General features: G+C 35.7%; 1 protein-coding gene and 1 pseudogene across 1 annotated transcript; one reads left to right on the top strand and one right to left on the bottom strand.

Moving 5' to 3' along the window:
* Positions 1–4,183: 4,183 nt before the first annotated feature.
* LOC121258701 lies at positions 4,184–8,970 on the bottom strand (annotated as a pseudogene).
* Positions 8,971–17,031: 8,061 nt separating this feature from the next.
* LOC121258700 lies at positions 17,032–18,284 on the top strand. Its single transcript, XM_041160242.1, has 3 exons — positions 17,032–17,371; positions 17,582–17,740; positions 18,000–18,284. The coding sequence occupies exons 2-3, from the start codon at positions 17,618–17,620 to the stop codon at positions 18,282–18,284; spliced, it is 408 nt and encodes a 135-aa protein (XP_041016176.1). The 5' UTR covers positions 17,032–17,371; positions 17,582–17,617.
* The last annotated feature ends 310 nt before the right edge of the window (positions 18,285–18,594 follow it).

Here is an 18,594-nt window from a genome sequence, read left to right as displayed (position 1 = left end):
TCTTGCTGGGCTTGGGGGCGGGGCAAGGTGCCGTAGGGTTAGGGGTAGGGGTTTGAGTAGGAGGGGTAGGTGTAGGTGCAGGTGTAGGGGTAGGGGTAGGGGTGCCCTCGGCCTGGAAAGGAGAGCTCGCACTAGAATCTGCTGGCATATCTATGAACTCAAGCAAACAACAAATCTGAAATTATAGAAAACATAGCAAATATATAATGAACATAAAAAAAAAAGTAGAATAAAAAATTAGACCATATAATTCATCAAACAATTGTAAAAAATTTAAAGTCATAAATTTTAGGCATTAAAAAGACACATGAATTATTCAAGTTATAAAAAGACTTGTAGTGGTTTTAGTTATTTTTTATTGTACTATTTTAATTATTTTCCCGAACTCAAAACAGACAAATTTGAACCAACATATTAAGAAAAATGATCACATCCGAGCATATTAAATTAAATAAAGAAATTAAATACAATACAATAAGAATGAAACGTCTAGAAATCAACTCAAAACAAGGGATGAGATGTTGATATGAATGGATAATAATGATTATGGTCGCTTTACAAAAGGATGGATGTCCATATCGATAATGGGCATGCACCATAATTATTGTGTTAGTATGAATGTTCCAAATTTGTTGAGGGCTTTGTCTTGTCACCCTAAATGCTTTCTTTTTACTAAAACAACATGTTTATGCAAATTCTCTTTTGTGTTCAAATGAATTTGACTTTCATAATATATATATATATATATATATATATTTATAACTTGAAAGACTATAAGCATAGCAACTATATAAATTATAATGAACATAAAAAAAAAGTAGAATAAAAAAAAGTACCACTTGACATTCATAATTTCATATATATATATATATTTCATCTTAATTCATTATATTGAATTTCGAACTACCCTAGTGCATTCTTTTTTTTTTTTTTGTTCAATTTGGTAGGGAACATGAAATTCTGTTTTTAAACCCCTAAATTAATTTTTTAAACCCCTAGTGCATAGCAATTTTAAAGATTAAACCCCTAAATTAAATTAATTTAGGGTTTTCCATGACCAAGTGTGTCCATATGATTGGGGAAATTATTTGTTACTCTCCACTACTATTATAACTCTAGAGAGGTTATTTAACTTCCTCATATTTAAGGAAGTTAATTAATTTCTAGGTGTGAAAACTCTTTAAAATAAGAGTCCTTACATTAATTGTGTGTGTCAAAGAGTCCCAAAAAATAAAAATAAAAATAAAAATAAAAACTCTCCTCTCTCTCTTCATTTTCCTAGAGAAACCATCCATATCTCTTGATTTTGAAGTGTAAAAATTTTTAAGAGACTCTAGTAGCCTCTTAAATGACGTAGAAGTGTAAACATCAAAGTGATGTGGGCTATAAGACGAACAAAAATCCGACTTTCTGGGAATTCCGCTCCTTGAGGTAATTCGATTTAACCTTATTCAACACATGCCATCGTCAAGCGCTTGCTGCCGCGCCTGTCGCCACCTCGCCTAGCTAGTGAGTCTCTCTCTCCTCCGTCTCTCCCCTTCTCTCAATCTTTTTGTGTGCGTTTCTCTCTCCTTCATCTCTTTTTCTCTTCAGTTAACATTGATTGAAGGTAAGGATCGATGGACGGGGGGTCATGGTTGTAGTCCATTTTTGCATCTGTCTTGGTTTTATCTGATTTGGTGGCTTGGTTTTATAAGGTGCTAGGGTTAGGGTTGTTGGATTTGGGATTTTACCACTCAGAGTAGTTGGCATTTTATCTTGGTTTTACCGAGTTTGCAATGTAGAAGGTAAATGGGTGAAACTTATGGTGCTTCCCTATATTAAAACTTCAAAACAAGTAAGAGGAAAAGTCACATTAGTAGCCCCTTGTTAATATCTGCAACATGTATAGGCAGAGCATTATTGTGTAAATTACAACTTTCATTAGTGGTAGTGGGTTATTAGTATATCATACATGATGCTCTTAGACTGCTCAGCTTAGGATATGCTAACTGATAATAATTAGTGAAAAGGCTTGCCCTTCTGTAGTTGTTTTTGACCTGGTAAGGTAGGGTGAGTGTAGTGGCATTTGTCTAAACAGAGGTTCAAGTCTCCAATGGAGCTTGAGTGCAATCTTCACCTACTATCCCCCTACCTTGTTATCTGCCATGTGAAAAAGAAAAGCATGTTCATTTAGAATCATGAAATCATAATGGAGAATATATGGTGGCACATAGTTAATTCAAACTTTCACCTGCATGCTCTTGTTGATACAACAAAGCTGGAAACTGATGCTGATGATGTTGGCTTGAGGGATGGCAATGCATAATGTCATGATGGAGGATTTATTACTCTGTTTTCCTTTTGGTGATGGCGATACGAGGTTTGCCTTTTGGTAGCTTTTACAATTTAACGATGTTCATATTATCACAACCTTCTTATCAAGCTTTCTATTTTTCGTTTTCAAACATTGTGTTCTTTTACATTGTCTGCATTTTAATGGGAAAGCTGAGTTATTTTGTTTCCTTTTATCACTAAGTGACCAATTGATTGTGACAGGGTGGCCAAAAATCACCTTAATAGCATCTTATTGCTTTTTAATGTTGACTGACCCTCCTGAGAAATCATCTTTTTAAGCTTACAAACCAAGAAAAGAAATTTCATTTTAGTTGAGGATGATTAACATTCTATAAGTAGCAGTGAGCAATGAACCTCTCATTCCTAGTATTATTACTGCATATAATATTTATTCTCTTATGGTTAATTATAGTACTTAGTTGTCTTAGTTGAAAATGGTCCAGAATACATTGGATTTCATAGATGCTGCTGTGTAGACTGGAGCTGGTTCTCAATCCATAATATGGTCAGAAAGCAAATATTCTTCCATTTTGCTTCAAATATTAGTTGTTATATTGTTTTACTTGGCCTCTTTGTCGTGTTTGGTTTGACACGGACTGTAACCATAAACCACTACCCAGCCTCTCCCTACCGCAGTTAGTCTGTTCAAAGGTGCAAAAAGACTTGAAGATGGATAGAGTTAACTAGTTTATACCTTGAAAAAAGAAACTCTCTTTGAAGAGTAGATAAGTTGGAATAACATGAGTTTTTTAATTCTTTTCTTTTCAGCATTAGCTGCTGCCTCCTTTCTTCGATGAGCAGGCATTTTTAAGTTTGGAAGAAATTTCCATAACAAAGGTACTATCAGCTGCTAAATCATGTTTTTTTTTTTTTTTTCAATAGCCATTGATCATAAACCTGCTCTGTTTTTTCCAAGTATATCTCTGAATCCACTGTTATTTGCATATTTTCGTGATGTGCTGGACTTTGTGACCTACTTACATCACCATGTTTATCCCTCATTCTCTTGTAGCATGGTTTGCTATACAATGTATCAAGTGGGGCGAATCCTATACTTTTATATTGCTTGGAATGTATCAAGTGGTCAGTACCAACACCCTTCTTGTATTACTCTAATATTGATAATATGCTTGCAGCTCTTTCCATAAAATGCTAAAGCTAATTGCATGGATTGGTTTCAGGTAAGTACATTAACTAATGATATTACTTACTGATATCTACTTTTTGTAAAGTATAGCTATTTCCCTAGGCAAGGTATAATAAGTCGTATTTCATTTTCTCTTGCTATTTATGAATTAGCTGATTGTTAATTAAGTTCATGTGAGATATAGGAATGTTCAAAAATGACTATATGCATGTCAGATGACTAGAGTTAATGAGTATTTCAGGAATGGCTCACTTCGCTGTATTTATGTGTATATTTCATGTAATCACAACTGCACGTACAGATGGTTATTTTAGATAAATATTAATGTGTATATTTTATATAATCTTTAACTTTTGTAAATTTAAATATATGTCTTTTTTTTCTTCATTTCTTAATCTTTTTAATCTTTAACTAAATTTAATCTTTAATCTTTAACTATTTTTTACACTTGTTAGCTCTCGCTCTCTCTCTCTCTCTCTTTTATATATATATATATATATTTTTATATTATGATATATATATATATATATATAATAAACAACATTTGGAGAATTTATCCATTCGAAATTACAAGCAAAAGCAAGACCCCCAACATAAAAGGTAAAAACAGAGAAAATCCCAACAAAACAAAACAAGCTGGTTTACACATCATGATGGCAAGAGCATTAATAGAATCAGCAACTGATTCATGCTTGATATTTAATTACCTAGTTTGAAGGAAAGATAAATAGGGAAGATAGATGCAAGGAACTCCTCGTCCTCCTTGAAAATCTGCATATTCTTGGACCTCATTACAAACCCCACTGCTTCATCATTAAACTCAAGGACGAAACACAACTTTATCAGCTCAAATAGTGCACCAATATGATCGCTGTTTTCCCACAACAAACCCTCTGATATTGCTTCAGAGAAATATGTAGCATACTCAATCATCTTCTTATATCCACTGGATCTGTCCAACTTTTGTGCAAACAACTTTGAGGCCTCCCTATCCCAACGTATCATCCGGCTCGCTTTCAATTCCACAATTTCCCCTGAAGAAAGTGATAAAGTATACTTTACAGTGATGGGTTTGACTGTCTCCAGGAAAGTCATATTCAGAAGCCCTTTAACAGCTTCATGTCGCCTTTCTGCTTCCATCTTCAACACAGGATCTGCGAGAAAACTGAGGATGAGCCTAACCAACCCTTTCTTAATCAAAATATCCTTTGGATTCACCTGATTGAGTTGAGCAACATCCACCAATAATGCTTCTTCCTTCTTTACCGATTTAGATATGGTCCAGACACCAATTTTCCTGTACATTTCAAGCAACTTTGTCCGAGGTAATGAAGGCGAGCTTCGCTCAGGATACCAAACAAATATGGGTCGAGGAGAAACTTGTTCAAAAAGATCCTTCAGCAGAAGATCATCGGCAACGAAACATCATGCTTGTCAGACAGCAAAATTCCATCTGGATCTGAAGCAACCGGTAATTTCTCCAACATAGCAGTGAGAATTCTCTCAGTCTTTCCACCCCAGTGCTTAGAAACATAGACCCAAAACTTGAGACAGTCTTCATGTGACACTTGGGGTCTTGAACTTTCCCAAACCTTCCAAAGCTGGCAGTAATCATCAACAGAGGGATTGTTTTTAACATTGAAAGCCCTTGAGAAAAAAAAAAGAGTAGCTTCTGGTCATAGTATTTTTCCAAAACTTGCAGGCGCGAACTAAAGAGATCATCCTTGTCATGCAAAACACAATCTCCGGGGCTGGCCCACTTTCTATTCTCAGTTCCATTTGGGATCCAAATCCTTTTGGCTGCTTCAGTGTCCGGCTCCCAATTAAATTCACTCAAGTAGTTATAAATTCGAACTATAATGGAAAACTCATGATGGAAATCAAGGTGACTGGCAATCAATGGGCATCCTTCCCTTACATCCACAGTAACATGAATATGATTAAGCTCATTTTTGTATGATCTAATGTTAGAACCATAACAACCTTCATCAAGAAAAGGTCCATCCGTATGCTTCAAATGAGAGCCCCACATAGAATCTAACAACAAGCACTGATCTGGAGGCCTATAACCATAATTTGTCTTCAACCATTTTTGAGAGATTCTTTTGTAGAAAGTGTCTGAAAATTTGTAACTCCCATGATCACGCAATAAAATGTGAATGCATTCCAGCATGGCAACCACATTTGCAGGAGTTATGATGGAAGGGTCACGTGGGAAAAAAAGACCATCAGCAATAAACCTTACACCATCTTTGAATTCTGTGACAACCCCTATACTTTTAAGCTCTTTCTTGTATTGGTGAATGTCTTGGCCATAATAATTGTCACTATCATCTATGAAAGGGAGCAGAGTAATTGGGGCAATTGATTGCCAATATGAACCATACAGAATGCAATTGCTTGGAAATCTGTGATCACCAAGCCTAGTTCGCAGCCACTTCACTTCACGGACAAGTTTCCTAAAATCTGAAGGAAACTTATGTGGAGTATCCTTTAGCAGTCTATAACATGACAAAAAGGACAAAACATTTTCTTTCGTCATGGAAGCCTCTTGCTACTTGAAACTCTGGGCAAATACTTTGACTGCCTCCTAAAAAACCACCTTTACGCCTATTTGCCGCAACTTGTTTCTGTATAAGAAGATGCTGTCTCCATAAAAATCATGATCAATGAGTGGGAAACCGCTAAAAACGCGTAGGATGCAAGCCCACTAAGAGTCAAACAAGAAACATTCTCCTAGAGACTTGTAACCAATATTTGTCTTGAATCATTTCACAACACTCAATGTCTTGATGAGTTTGTCGGATTGTCTTGAATGACGACGCATACATTCCAGTATCATTATAACAGCCTCAGCTGTCAGAGAAGAGAAGGATGAAGGTGATTTTAAATTGTCTACAGCAAGCTTGTAACTTTCATTGAAGCCAATTAACATGCCAAGGGACCTGAGTTCCTCCTTATAAGAAAGGATTTCATCCCCAAAGTAACCTGTATCGATGAAGGGGAGGTTACTGATTTGAGATGCAACTTTCCATTCACGATAAAAAAAAACAGATCCAACTGGAGACATGTCACCGCTGGATGTCATCAACCATCTTCTTTCTTTGATAGTATTGATGAATTTTTCCGGTGCAAGATAATTTTTCCTCAAAAACCTGACAAAATTCAAAACAGAGAGCACCTGGTTTCTAGTTAAAGTGGAGGAATCAGCAAGAGATATGAGATGCTTCCCAATAAATTCACATGCTTCTCCATACTCAAACATGATGCCGATTGTCTTCAGCTCCTCCTTATATTTATTTATTTGATCACCATAGAAACTTTTATTAATCAATGGAATATTAGCAAGCACTAACCCGTTCTGCAAAATGTTTCCCAGTGAAGAAGTAAGCATGAATGAACGAGATGGTGGCCTGTAACCCAAGTAGCCATTGGTAGTAATCTTTAGCCAGCTACCTTCCTTTATGCTTGCCAAGAATATCTCTGGAATGTGAGTTCTCCTACATTTCAGATTTTGAATCCAATCCAAAAGCAAGAGCGCGTTTTGTTTGGTGAGAGGTGCAGAAACAGCAGGAATTGCGACATTGGGAGGAGCTATATGAGGGATATCAGAAGCAGCAACATGAGTTTTAAGGAACTCCAAGAGCTGTTCTCCAGAACAAGATTCACCTGCAAAGAATCTGTATGCAAGAATTCTTCTCCTAACTCAACATAGCCTTCACCTCTCCATGGATTTGAACCAATCAATCCCGCCCATTTGCTTCGGTTGGCAGGGACCAGAACCCCTTTCCTATGCCTGATTAGATCCCCATAGTTATCTATGAGGGGCATAATACCACATAAATAATCTACGTCACCTTTTGACATATTCTTTGCGAAAGAGTGATATAAGAAGTGAACAAAGGCAATGGCAAGCTTCCGGTCATTATTGATACAATTATTAATGTGAACTGCATAGTCATTTACATCCACAGCACCAACTTTGACATGTTCTTGAAGCCATTGTTGTAAAGTCATCTTCTTAGGAAATAATCAAATAGCTTCTTGTGTATTTTGTGGCATAAAAATATGACTGGCAAGACAATTGAATTTCGAGTTCCAATTAGTTAGCCACAGAGAATGACGAGAATGCTTGGATGAGGACACGACCTTATAAGGGTGTCTGCATTCATCTATGCTGCACAAAGATACATTCCCATCAACACCCAAATATTTTATGATTGGTATGCTTTTCATCTTGGTGCTATCAAATTTTGACTTCCAATTCTCGGCAACAAATAGTAAAATCTCCAAATACACGTCCTCAGCGACTCCTGCAACAAGTTTAGAACTCTGGATGCACTTGGCGTACCATTCATTGTTGACTGGTTCCATTCCTAAGAAACTCAATATGTGATCATACTCCCCTATATCAAGCGAAGAACTTAGTATATACTTTCCATGGGATGAGAGATTAAGCAAGCTCACCCCCACCTTCCTTGCCTTTTCCAAAATGTTCGAAAAATTAGGCATAAGCCTACCGACTTTGCATGGTTTATGAAAGAACTTTTGCTGTGTGTACGACTGACTTGGGACAATATTTTCTTTAACAAGCTTTTCCTTGATTGAATTCCTCACTTTGTTCAATTCTTGATAAGAAGAGTTGTTGACAGTAATGAACCTGAACATTGAAGCCAAACTTGATGGTGGAACATTCTCAGAAGTTCGAACTAGGGAGACAAAAGAATCAATAAAAGCGGAGGGAACACAGTCAAGAATCCCTTGGTTCCACTTGCTATCCAAGAGAATTGTTTCTCGTGATGATGCAAGAAGAAAATCTGCCTGAATTATAAAAGGAAAGTTAGTAACCATCTCTGTGGGAAGAAATGCATAGATCCCGGGTGAACTGGTCCCTCTGTTGAGACGCTCTCCAAGAGGAAAGCCAACGTGATCACTAACTCTTCTACTTCCATTCTTCTTTCCACTCTGTTTTCATGTCTTACGGGAAACTTTTGCTTCCACATATAGTAGATGCATTCTGCATTAGACCCATTATTCTTTCTCTCAGCGGAGAGATGGAATGTGCAGGACTCAGCATCAATGTTCTTCCTCATCACATAGTCAATCTCGCTTCTAATAGAAATTGCACTAACGGTATTGAGCTTGGGATCCTTATTATGTTCCCTGACTGAGAGCCGCTTCAACTTTGTTAGGAATAAAAGAACTTCAGGATGAACACTTGAGAGCTGCTGCTTCACAGGTTTGACCTTATCAGGCTTCAAAGGTAAGACAATTGTTGTTGTAGGGAGAGATGTTTTGGAACCATATATCTGTTGTATATCAGAAAGAGTTGGGTTCTCCTCCACCCATTCTGGAACTATGTAGCCAAGGTTGCAATGTGGGCAAGGCTCTTCGTTGAATCGTATCTGATAACCATTGCTGAATATGTAGGGTTGAGCAGTAATGAGAAATACACTCTTCAACCCAATTCCTGCATTTTTATCCATATGGTAATTTAATTAGAAATAAAAGAACAAACATATCCTTCCCAATCTCACAGAGCCAAAAAAGAAAATAAAATAAAAATACATGAGTGATAGTGAGTGATGGTAGGGGTGTTCAACCGGACCGGATTTTTTTCGGATCTGGTCCGAAACCCGGAAATCTGGGTGCATCCGGGCAGTTATCCGCCCGGATTACACCCGGGCGGTTAAAAAAATTGTGGATCCGGTTATGTGACCCGGTTATCTATAACCGGGTCATTTAACATGAAAAAAACCCGCCCCTTTCTTGTCTTTAGTCGAAATTGTCTTCGACATCTTGGCTCTGCTTTCTCGAATCGTTAGGGTTTGTTTGCTCTTCTTCTCAAATCCACTGTCTCTCTCGGTCTCGAATCCGCCTTCTCTCTCGGTCTCGCCTTCTCGTCTTCTCCAATCCCTTCTGGCCTTCTCTCTCAAGTCTTTCAACCTCACCGAAACAAGAAAACAGAAACTTCGAAGTGCTTTGCGGATCTAGGTGAGACACGCAGAGGCTTCCATCCATATTCTCTCTCTCTCTAAGCTCTTAAGGTATTTTCTTTTGCTCTGTAAGCTTATTTCGACACTTTATTAGAGAATTTTTTTGGGTTTGTGCATCTGGGTTTATGGCATTATACCTTTTTGTTTGCTCTCATAGTTTTGGTTTGAAACCAATATCCAATTTTTTTAGAGTGTTTAGATGGGATAGCCTGACAATGATAAAAGAAAGATGTATCTGCAATGAAAAAAATGAAAATTAAGTTCGGTTTCTGTAGCTTTTTCCAGTGAGCTTAAGTGCAAAAAAAGTGCTTTTGTAACTTTTTGAAAAAGTTAAATAAAATGAGTTCTAACTATTACCGTTTGTTTGTCCAATTAATTTTAGATTAAGTAGATGAGGAAGATGATGAGTGTTCAAACCTTTTGATGACAATGATTATAGTCCTATGCTTTAATAATGAGGATGATTAGCTTTTAAAAAAAATTTATGAAGGACCATTATATACTTCAGGATTGCATTCTATATTGGCACAGAAGTCAATATCTACAATTTTTGTGCTTTTGTGGTCATTGCCTTATGGGTATATTTTGACTCAAGCATGTACAACGACAGCTATATGTAAGGATCCAAGGGACCCCAAATGTTTTTCCAAGCTAAGACTACTCCTTATGAATAGGACTAGGAGGACCTCAGCAACTTCTGCCCAATTACTCAGTTCCCCTCTCATTTGGAACTCTTGCATTTCCTTCTTGTGTTTATTGGATATAGGTTGTGTTAAAAAAATAGAATCTAGAGGTCAATATATATATATATATATATATATGAACATATATAGCCTCTAAAAACAAATTTCATACAAAAGAAGCACACATGAAAAGTTCCAGCCAATTACTATCATTATAAAAATCAGGAGGTAATTCAAATCCCACAGAGAGCTCGTTGCTGTGATAGTTGAACCACTCTGTTATTCCACATGGAAGGAAACAAGAACTGTATTCAAAATTTCTATGTTAGACCTGATAAATAGAAACACAAAATCCAGCCCATTAGTGAGAGACAGGTCAAGTTGCTACATATATATGTAACCATGACCCATGAGCACAATTTTGCTACATATAAGTTTCATAAGGCTGCTTGCTTTAGTATATGTACTAGTACTACTACTAGATGAACCAAAGTTGTACGTTAGCTGTTGGTTTGATTTTTATTATATTTATTTTTTTTCTTATGTTTAAAACAGATGGAAGGTAGTTTTAGTAGTAGTGTTGGTGGGCGCCTATTTCATTGGACATTGAGGAAAACACTAGTCCTTTAGTGCCTTCCTCTATGAATACCCAAAACCCCACACCATCTCTCCCCCCAAAGTCAAAAAGAGCCAAGAAGACGAACCAATCTCACGTATGGGATCATTTTACTAGGATTGAACCTGTTAATCCCGTTGCACCTAAAGCTCAATGTAATTATTGCTTTAAGATTTATGAATGCCATTATAAAAATGGTACTTCATCAATGTCACACCACCTAAGATTTTCTTGTCCGAACTCTTCCATTAGTGAGAATAAAAATCTTGGAAAGGATAAATCACCATCACACACTGGAGTCAGGATGGATGGTAAATGATCTAGTTCTCAAGTGTTAGGACAATATGATCGTGAAAAATTAAAGGGATGATTTCCAATTTGTTTATCCAGTATGAATTGCCATTCAAGGTTATAGAGCATTCGGCATTTGTTAAACTTTTTGATTATTTAGAGCCTAGACACACCTTGCCATCTCGAACCACCTTCCAAAAAGAGTGTATTGGTTTATACAGGGAGGAGAATCAAAGGTTGAAGGCATTGTTGAGTAGTCAAAGAGTTTGTTTGACCACCGATATATGGACATCTGTGCAAAACAAGAATTATATTTATGTTACATGCCATTATATTGATCAAAATTGGGTATTACACAAGAAAATTATAATGTTTTTCAAGATTCCTAATCATAAGGGCGAGACCATTGCTTGGATGTTAGAGTCTTGCTTGGCGGATTGGGAGATTAACCGCCTTTGTACGATCACCATGGATAATGCCTCCTTTAATGATGTTACTATTGATCATTTGAGGAGGAACATAAGAGATAATGAGTTCACAATTTTGGGGGGCGAGTTCATATATGTGCGATGTGCTGCACATATTTTAAACCTCATTGTATGTGATGGTTTAAAAATTATTCATGATGCTGTAAATAAGATTAGAGAAGCAATAAGATTTGTGAGGTCCTTACCGACAAGGCTTGATATGTTTAAAACATGTGCAAATAAGCTGAATATTGTGTGTGGAAAAATGGTGTGTATAGATGTTCCTACTAGATGGAACTCAACATACCTAATGCTTAGTATTGCTGAAAAATACGAAAGAGCTTTTGTACTAATGGGAGTGAAGGAGTCACAGCTTTTGGCGCCTCCGTTTGAAGATTGGCAAATGGCTCGTATTGGGGGAAAATGGATAGGACGAACATGATTGTTTATGTAGCTTTTGTCCTTGACCATCGATATAAGATTACAGCCTTGTCATATTGGTTAAAAAGGTGCAAAGGGGATGAATGCGGAGATAGGATTAAGGCCAACGTAAGATTGCTCATGAATCGTTTAATTGAGCAATATCACAAGTTTCATGGGCTAGGTAGTAGAAGATCAAATATGGCCCATAGAAGTTCCTCAAATATTATTGTTGATGACCTGGACTGTGAAGATTTTGATACAGCTATATAGCAATATCTTGAGAAGCAAAACAGTTCAGTACTTAGCTCGGATATGGATAGGTATTTGTCGGATGTGATTGAACCAAAAGTACCTGAGTTTAATATTTTGGATTGGTGGAAGAAGAACTCATTTAGATATCCCATCCTTGCGGAGATCGCACGTGATGTATTGGACATCCCTATTTCCACCGTTGCATCCGAGTCCGCATTCAGTACCAGTGGACATGTAATAGATCCATACCGAAGCTCATTAGCGCCGGAGACTATCCAAGCACTAATTTGCATGCAAAATTGGTTGACTTGTGAACCACTTAGTTCTTGAGAGGTGGAGGATCATGTAGAACGCATTGACATTGAAGGTAAACACTTTTATTTGTTAAATTTGATTTTTTATTATTAATTTATCCATTTTAACTTAACCTCTACATTTTTTTCTGCTTAAGGTAACCCTATTCCTTCAACTTCAGCAACTTAAACAACTCCAACTTCAACTTAATATGCTTGTGATGTTGGAAGTCAGAGAAGGATGACTATTACAAAGAGATAATAAGGTAGTGAACTTTTAATGGTGCCCACTCTAGTGTGAATGTTTCTGATTTGGCTGTCCCACAGGTATGATGCCCACTTAGTTAATATTTGTCTCTATATATATATAGATTGCATTAAATGGCCCAATTTATAATTAAATTGCATGAAAACTTATTAAATTTGTTTTTCCTAATTATGATGAGTACTCCAATATTGAACAAAACATGTTAGCAGTTTTGATGCAGCGCTAGCTAGCTTTTGTTGTTTACAATTATATATAATATTTTATCTGGTTGCAAAACAATGTACTTACTGCTCAAGGCATGTACATGAAATGTTCAATGATTTAGGCAAGGACGTCTTGGAAATTTCAATCCATTGTAAGTCTACAGATAATGATCTTGGTGTCCATGTAATCAGTAATCCAAAGAGCTTTTAGGAGTACTTCGAACTCCACCTAAACTTTTGGTGTTCTTGAATAAGTCTTGAGATCAGACTTCTATCTCCAAAACTTTTGCAAATTTTCTAAATTAAGAACAGACAAGGAGTTTTTGATCATATTGTTCTTCAAATAGTATATATGCATGATCTGACAGACTAAAGACAGATTGAGGTGCATACAAGAGTCTGAGTACTGGATATAAATTCATGCAAACTGATAATAATTATGCACTATTTTTTCATTTTATTTCAGTCTCAATATAATCTTTAAGTCACTTAAAGTAATTTGTTTGTTTGAAATATTGAGAAATATGTAATTGGTGGATGGCCATGTATGTTAATAGGGATACTTTTTTTTATTTGTGCTAGGCAGTACCATTGGCCACTTTTTTATTTATATTTGATGCTTTTATGAGAACATTTGATACAAGATATAAGCTGACTTAGATATGGACTTCGTTTTGGTACTTAATTCAAGTTGTCTGAAATTTTCTTAGATTGTCTGAAAAAATTGCAAGTTCTCTTGTTCATGAATAGTTGATAGATGATAATAAAAATCACTTTGACATTTTAGGTTGTCAATGGCATATCCTTGCCCATATCACAACATGGGTACAATATTATTGCTAATTTTCTCTGTGATGGAAACTTGATGACCATCTATTTTGATTCAATAGGAGATGTCAAAGTATACACACTTCTATCTACAATTTACAGCATAATTTCAAAACTTGCAGCTATACACACTTCTATCTACAATTTACAGCATAATTTGCTTGTGATGTGGTATATACAGATGAACTTGAAGGCTCTTTTATCATCAGAAAGCACACTCTTCTATCAACGCCTAATAAATTTTGTTTGGAGAGCCATAGCTAAGCAAGTAAGATCATGTTGTTTGGAGTTTCAAGATGTGAAGACTAATAAATTTTGATCTTTGTAAATTTATTTCTTTTTTTTTTTTTTTTATAAATTTATGTTTTAGTTTAGTTGTGATGTATTATTATTTCTTTTGTTCTTTGTAAATTTATGTTTTCGTTTAATTAGTTGCAATGTATTATTATTTCTTTTGTTTTTGTAAATTTATGTTTTGCATTGTGATGTAACAACAATATTATTTATTTTGTTTGTTAATTTATTATCAGAATTTTTTTTTTAAAAAAACTAAGTGCTATAAAAATATTTTTTTAAGTTTTAAAGTCTTTTTTAAAAAAAAATAAAAAATTAAAACCGGATTTATCCAGTTATAACCCGGATTAAATCCGGTTATAACCCGGATCCGGATTAAATCCTAAAATCCGGTTACAATTTGGATATCCGGATTGAATCCGGTTATCCGCCCGGATTAAATCCGGATTAATCCGGGCGGATAACCGCCCGGATTTTAGCATCCAGATCCGATTATGGCCGGATATCCGGATCCGGTTGAACACAAGTGATGGCAACTCTTGAATTAAAGCTGGGATCCATACTTCCAACAGCTTCCTGTAGTGTTGTTCAATTTTCAGATTAATTAAAGTTTATATTCTCTTTTAGTTTTTTCATTACATTGAAGAATATAGCTCATAATTAATTCATAGTAATCGAGGTTTATATCTTATGATTGCACAGATAAAGTAATATCTTGAGCATTGAGAGAGGGAATAAGCTTGTAATTTCTAGAAGTTACACTTATTGTAATCATCTTTCATATGAGTTTCAAGGAGATGTTACCAAGTAGTTCCCAAAGATATTAACTTTCATGTAAGCATTTATCGGTTACAAAACAATATGTAAAAGTTGTTGCTTTTGTGTATCAAAATAAAGGCTTAGAGATATCAATATAACAAGTACTGCATGCATTATAGCAAAATCAGAGTGTCAGAGGCAGGGCAAGATTGAGATAACTTGTCAGCTATGTTTTTATTTATCAAAAAAAAAAAGCAAAACCCCATCAAACTAAACACCACATTCTCAAACGCATGACAACTTATGAATCTTGACGACTCATCACCCCAAAAAAATTTTCGTTGCAATTTCCACCACTGTTGTTTACTTGTTTATGCATATGCATGCTCGTTCTGAATTAATCTTTCCAAAAATGATTAGACACACATGATCATGTACATACATTAGATGCTAGCATTTTTAAGATACGTGAGAATAGTGCAATATCGACGGTATAAAGTACGTACAAGAGTACGTAGTATTATTAATTGGAGTGAAAAAGTAGTATATAGGCATGCAGGTACCTTTCTCTCCAATATAACCTCGTTTCCTGTTGCCTTTCTTGGTGGACCGACCAACAGTACTGCAAATGGAGTCTACGTTTTTAGAAGAGAAACCTTTCTCGTTGTTGAAAATAAGTAATGTTGATGGAGCTCCCGTGCCCGTAATGTCCTCCGAGGTTATCAGGAACTCAAGTGATGGACCCACCCCCTCCATGTATTCGTTATCTTCCGCATTCTGACACATACATACACAATATTGGTTACATTGTAAGCTGGAAAGACAACTTTCAATATATTATTAGGAAAATGCTAGTTTTAATATATTATTAGGAAAATACTAGTACGTCAGTTTGTTCTTCACTTTGACGGCTTATATATTTTATTTTATTTTTAATTTATTTTTACTTAATTATTAAGGAAATAACTTTTAGTGTATTAATGTAAAAAAAATACAAAATTTGTGCTTGCGGCACGCCAGCGGTCTTATCATCTGGCCTAGCTATATCATGCATACATGGTGTTCCGTTTCATTATCTCATGTATTCTAATCTCTCATTATTATTTAGTACCTATTTTTTTTATTACTATTCACTTCTATTCAATATTCTATCATTACATTTTCATTATTTTTTGATTATGATTCATAGAAGAAAAATACTAAATGGATTTAAGAAAAACTTATAAAAAACTTATTTTTCTACATATCAGTTAATGATATGCTGAAAATCATAAAATTTGAAATTCAAAATTTGAATTTAAAAAAAAAATTAACAAAATGAGTCTTGTAAGTAAAATTGTAAATAAAAGTGTAAGTACATGTAGCACTACTCTTCATATAATACTTAAAAATACCTCATTGGGTATTTTGAGGATATATTTTCTATTTGGGTGATTGAGTTTGAGCAGATCATTAATTAGCTGAGACGGAGACATCGTATGGAGAACAAATATGGATGGATCGATCATGCATGGTTTTTAGTTTATAGTGCCGCTTTTTTCCAAATGACATACTAGATCGATCCTTAGTTTATATACATTAATTCTTGCCATTTTGTCTAGACGAAAAATATATTTATCTATGGGGCTTGCAACTGCATGCATTTGGTTTCAAATTATGCACTTATATATATATATATATGAAAATATTTACATCAACCTACGGTTGGCTACAGCCGCATCACAGTTAACGTTTTGAGTTTAAAAAAAAAAAAAAGAGAAAAGAGATGCCACGTAAGGTGTGTGGAGAGTGTAGTCTGATATATAGTCGGTCTCTATATATATATCTACTCTATTATAATAAGTGTCTATCTAACTATAAACAGTAATTTTTTCTTATTTTACCGTTAATTTTCTTGTTCTTGTTAAGTTTCAGTTAAGTCCCCGTTTAGTCCCCGTTTGTGGCCATTTTTCTACATAATATGGAATATAGACGGACACAAACAACTCTCCAAAACCAAACTCCTTTTCTTCTGTCTCTTCATCTTCTCTTTTTCTCTTCCTCTTCATGAATCGTATCTGCAAGATTGATTTTTTTTTTCATGTCGTTGAAGAGAGAACTTGGGAGGGAGGGAGAGCCGACAATGAGAGAGAGAGGATTTGTGTTCTAAAAGTGAAACTAAGAAAAGAGATGTCACCAAAAGGAGCAAGAGATCGGCTAAGGCATGAATATGGCCACAATTACAAAACCAGTGAAAAATTTGTGGGGTCGCTCGGAGAAATCCATGACAACTTCCACCATGTTCTCCTACTGCTACTCATCGACGATCAAACCCGCTTCTCACTCCTCAGTTTTCCAACCATCCCTCCACTCTATCAGCTCTTCGTCCTTTCATCTCCAACCCAAATCTTGGAACTTCATTTCCCTCAATGAATCTTCTTCATTCCCCGGAAATTCAATCTCCATTAATACACGAAATCTCTGCGTCGTTTCCGCCTCTAAATCGGACAATGGATCGCAAGAATCTTCCTTCAGGTGGGATCGAGTTTTCTCACTCTGTTTAATTATGCTCTTTGGTTGAATTTATGTGCACTTTGCTATTGTCTGTTGCATCATTGTCAATTAGTGACGACCTAGATTACTAATTTTTATGATGCCTTTTGCCTGTCGGTTTAAATAGGCTATAGTTTACTCCTTTATGTTCAACTTATTTTCCAGTTTGACTTCAATATTTGTTTGTTGTAGAGAGCTGAGTCATTTTTTAGGAGCGTGCTGGCAAGCATGGAAAATGTGTACTTAAACAGGAACCCCACAACAAAACAAATATTAGAGCTTGTTCAATCTGTTGACAGCAACCAAATTTGCTATGATCATATGGTATTTAGAACATTCGGGTTATTCTTGGTTTTTAATTTTGCGTATTGTATCAGTCATTTATAGGCTTTTCTATCACTGATATGAGATTTTGTGAGTGACATCGTTGTCTTCACTGGCATAAAAATACCTATGTTTAAATAAGTAACTTTACTTCTGGTGCACACAGGCAAATACATGCACAGTGCACACATAATTAGTAATTACTGAACTCGAGTCATAGGCTTAACTTTTGTTTGTATCTTGTGCTATTATATATAAGTGTACCTTTTCTTTTGGAACATACTAGGTGAATGGTTATGGTATTGACTCAATGGCTAATTTTTTCCTTGATTTTGGCTATGAGCCACGGGACGAGTTGAGGTTTCCTACAAAGAAATTGAAAGCACTGTGGTTTTCTCCTCCCAGTGTTTCTCTTCCTGATGGTGGTAGTGGCACCAATGGGCCTTTGCCAAGAATTTTTATATCAGAGCTTCTTGTAGATCAGATGAGTACACAAACTCAGATGTGTCCAAAAGGACCATTCTTGACAAAGAGAAAATCTCAATTTTGCACCTTAGATCCGAGCAATTAGGCAATGATTCCTCTGAATAGTGTTTTTCTTTTTTGACTGAAAGCTCGATCTCCAAGCAAATGATACTTGTGTTGATTTTGTTTTTGTTCAATCTCATTTATTGTCATGCCGGGTGTTTCTGAGACATACTCTTGCACAATCATGTTGATGCTTGATGTCCATTAGGAGAACATGACGAAAGAGCTAGCTGGTTGAATAGAAGAATACACCAGTATTTCGTAATCTCTATTTAGATCAATCTTTTAGATGAGAACTGATCTACCTGCACTTGATATGAGATTTGGCTTTCCATCGTCTAGCTAAAGAATGG

This window comes from Juglans microcarpa x Juglans regia, chromosome 3S, assembly GCF_004785595.1.
Source record: "Juglans microcarpa x Juglans regia isolate MS1-56 chromosome 3S, Jm3101_v1.0, whole genome shotgun sequence".
NCBI lineage: Eukaryota > Viridiplantae > Streptophyta > Magnoliopsida > Fagales > Juglandaceae > Juglans > Juglans microcarpa x Juglans regia.
Note: the sequence above shows the minus strand (reverse complement) of the source record. Positions and strands in the feature narration are given on the sequence as shown.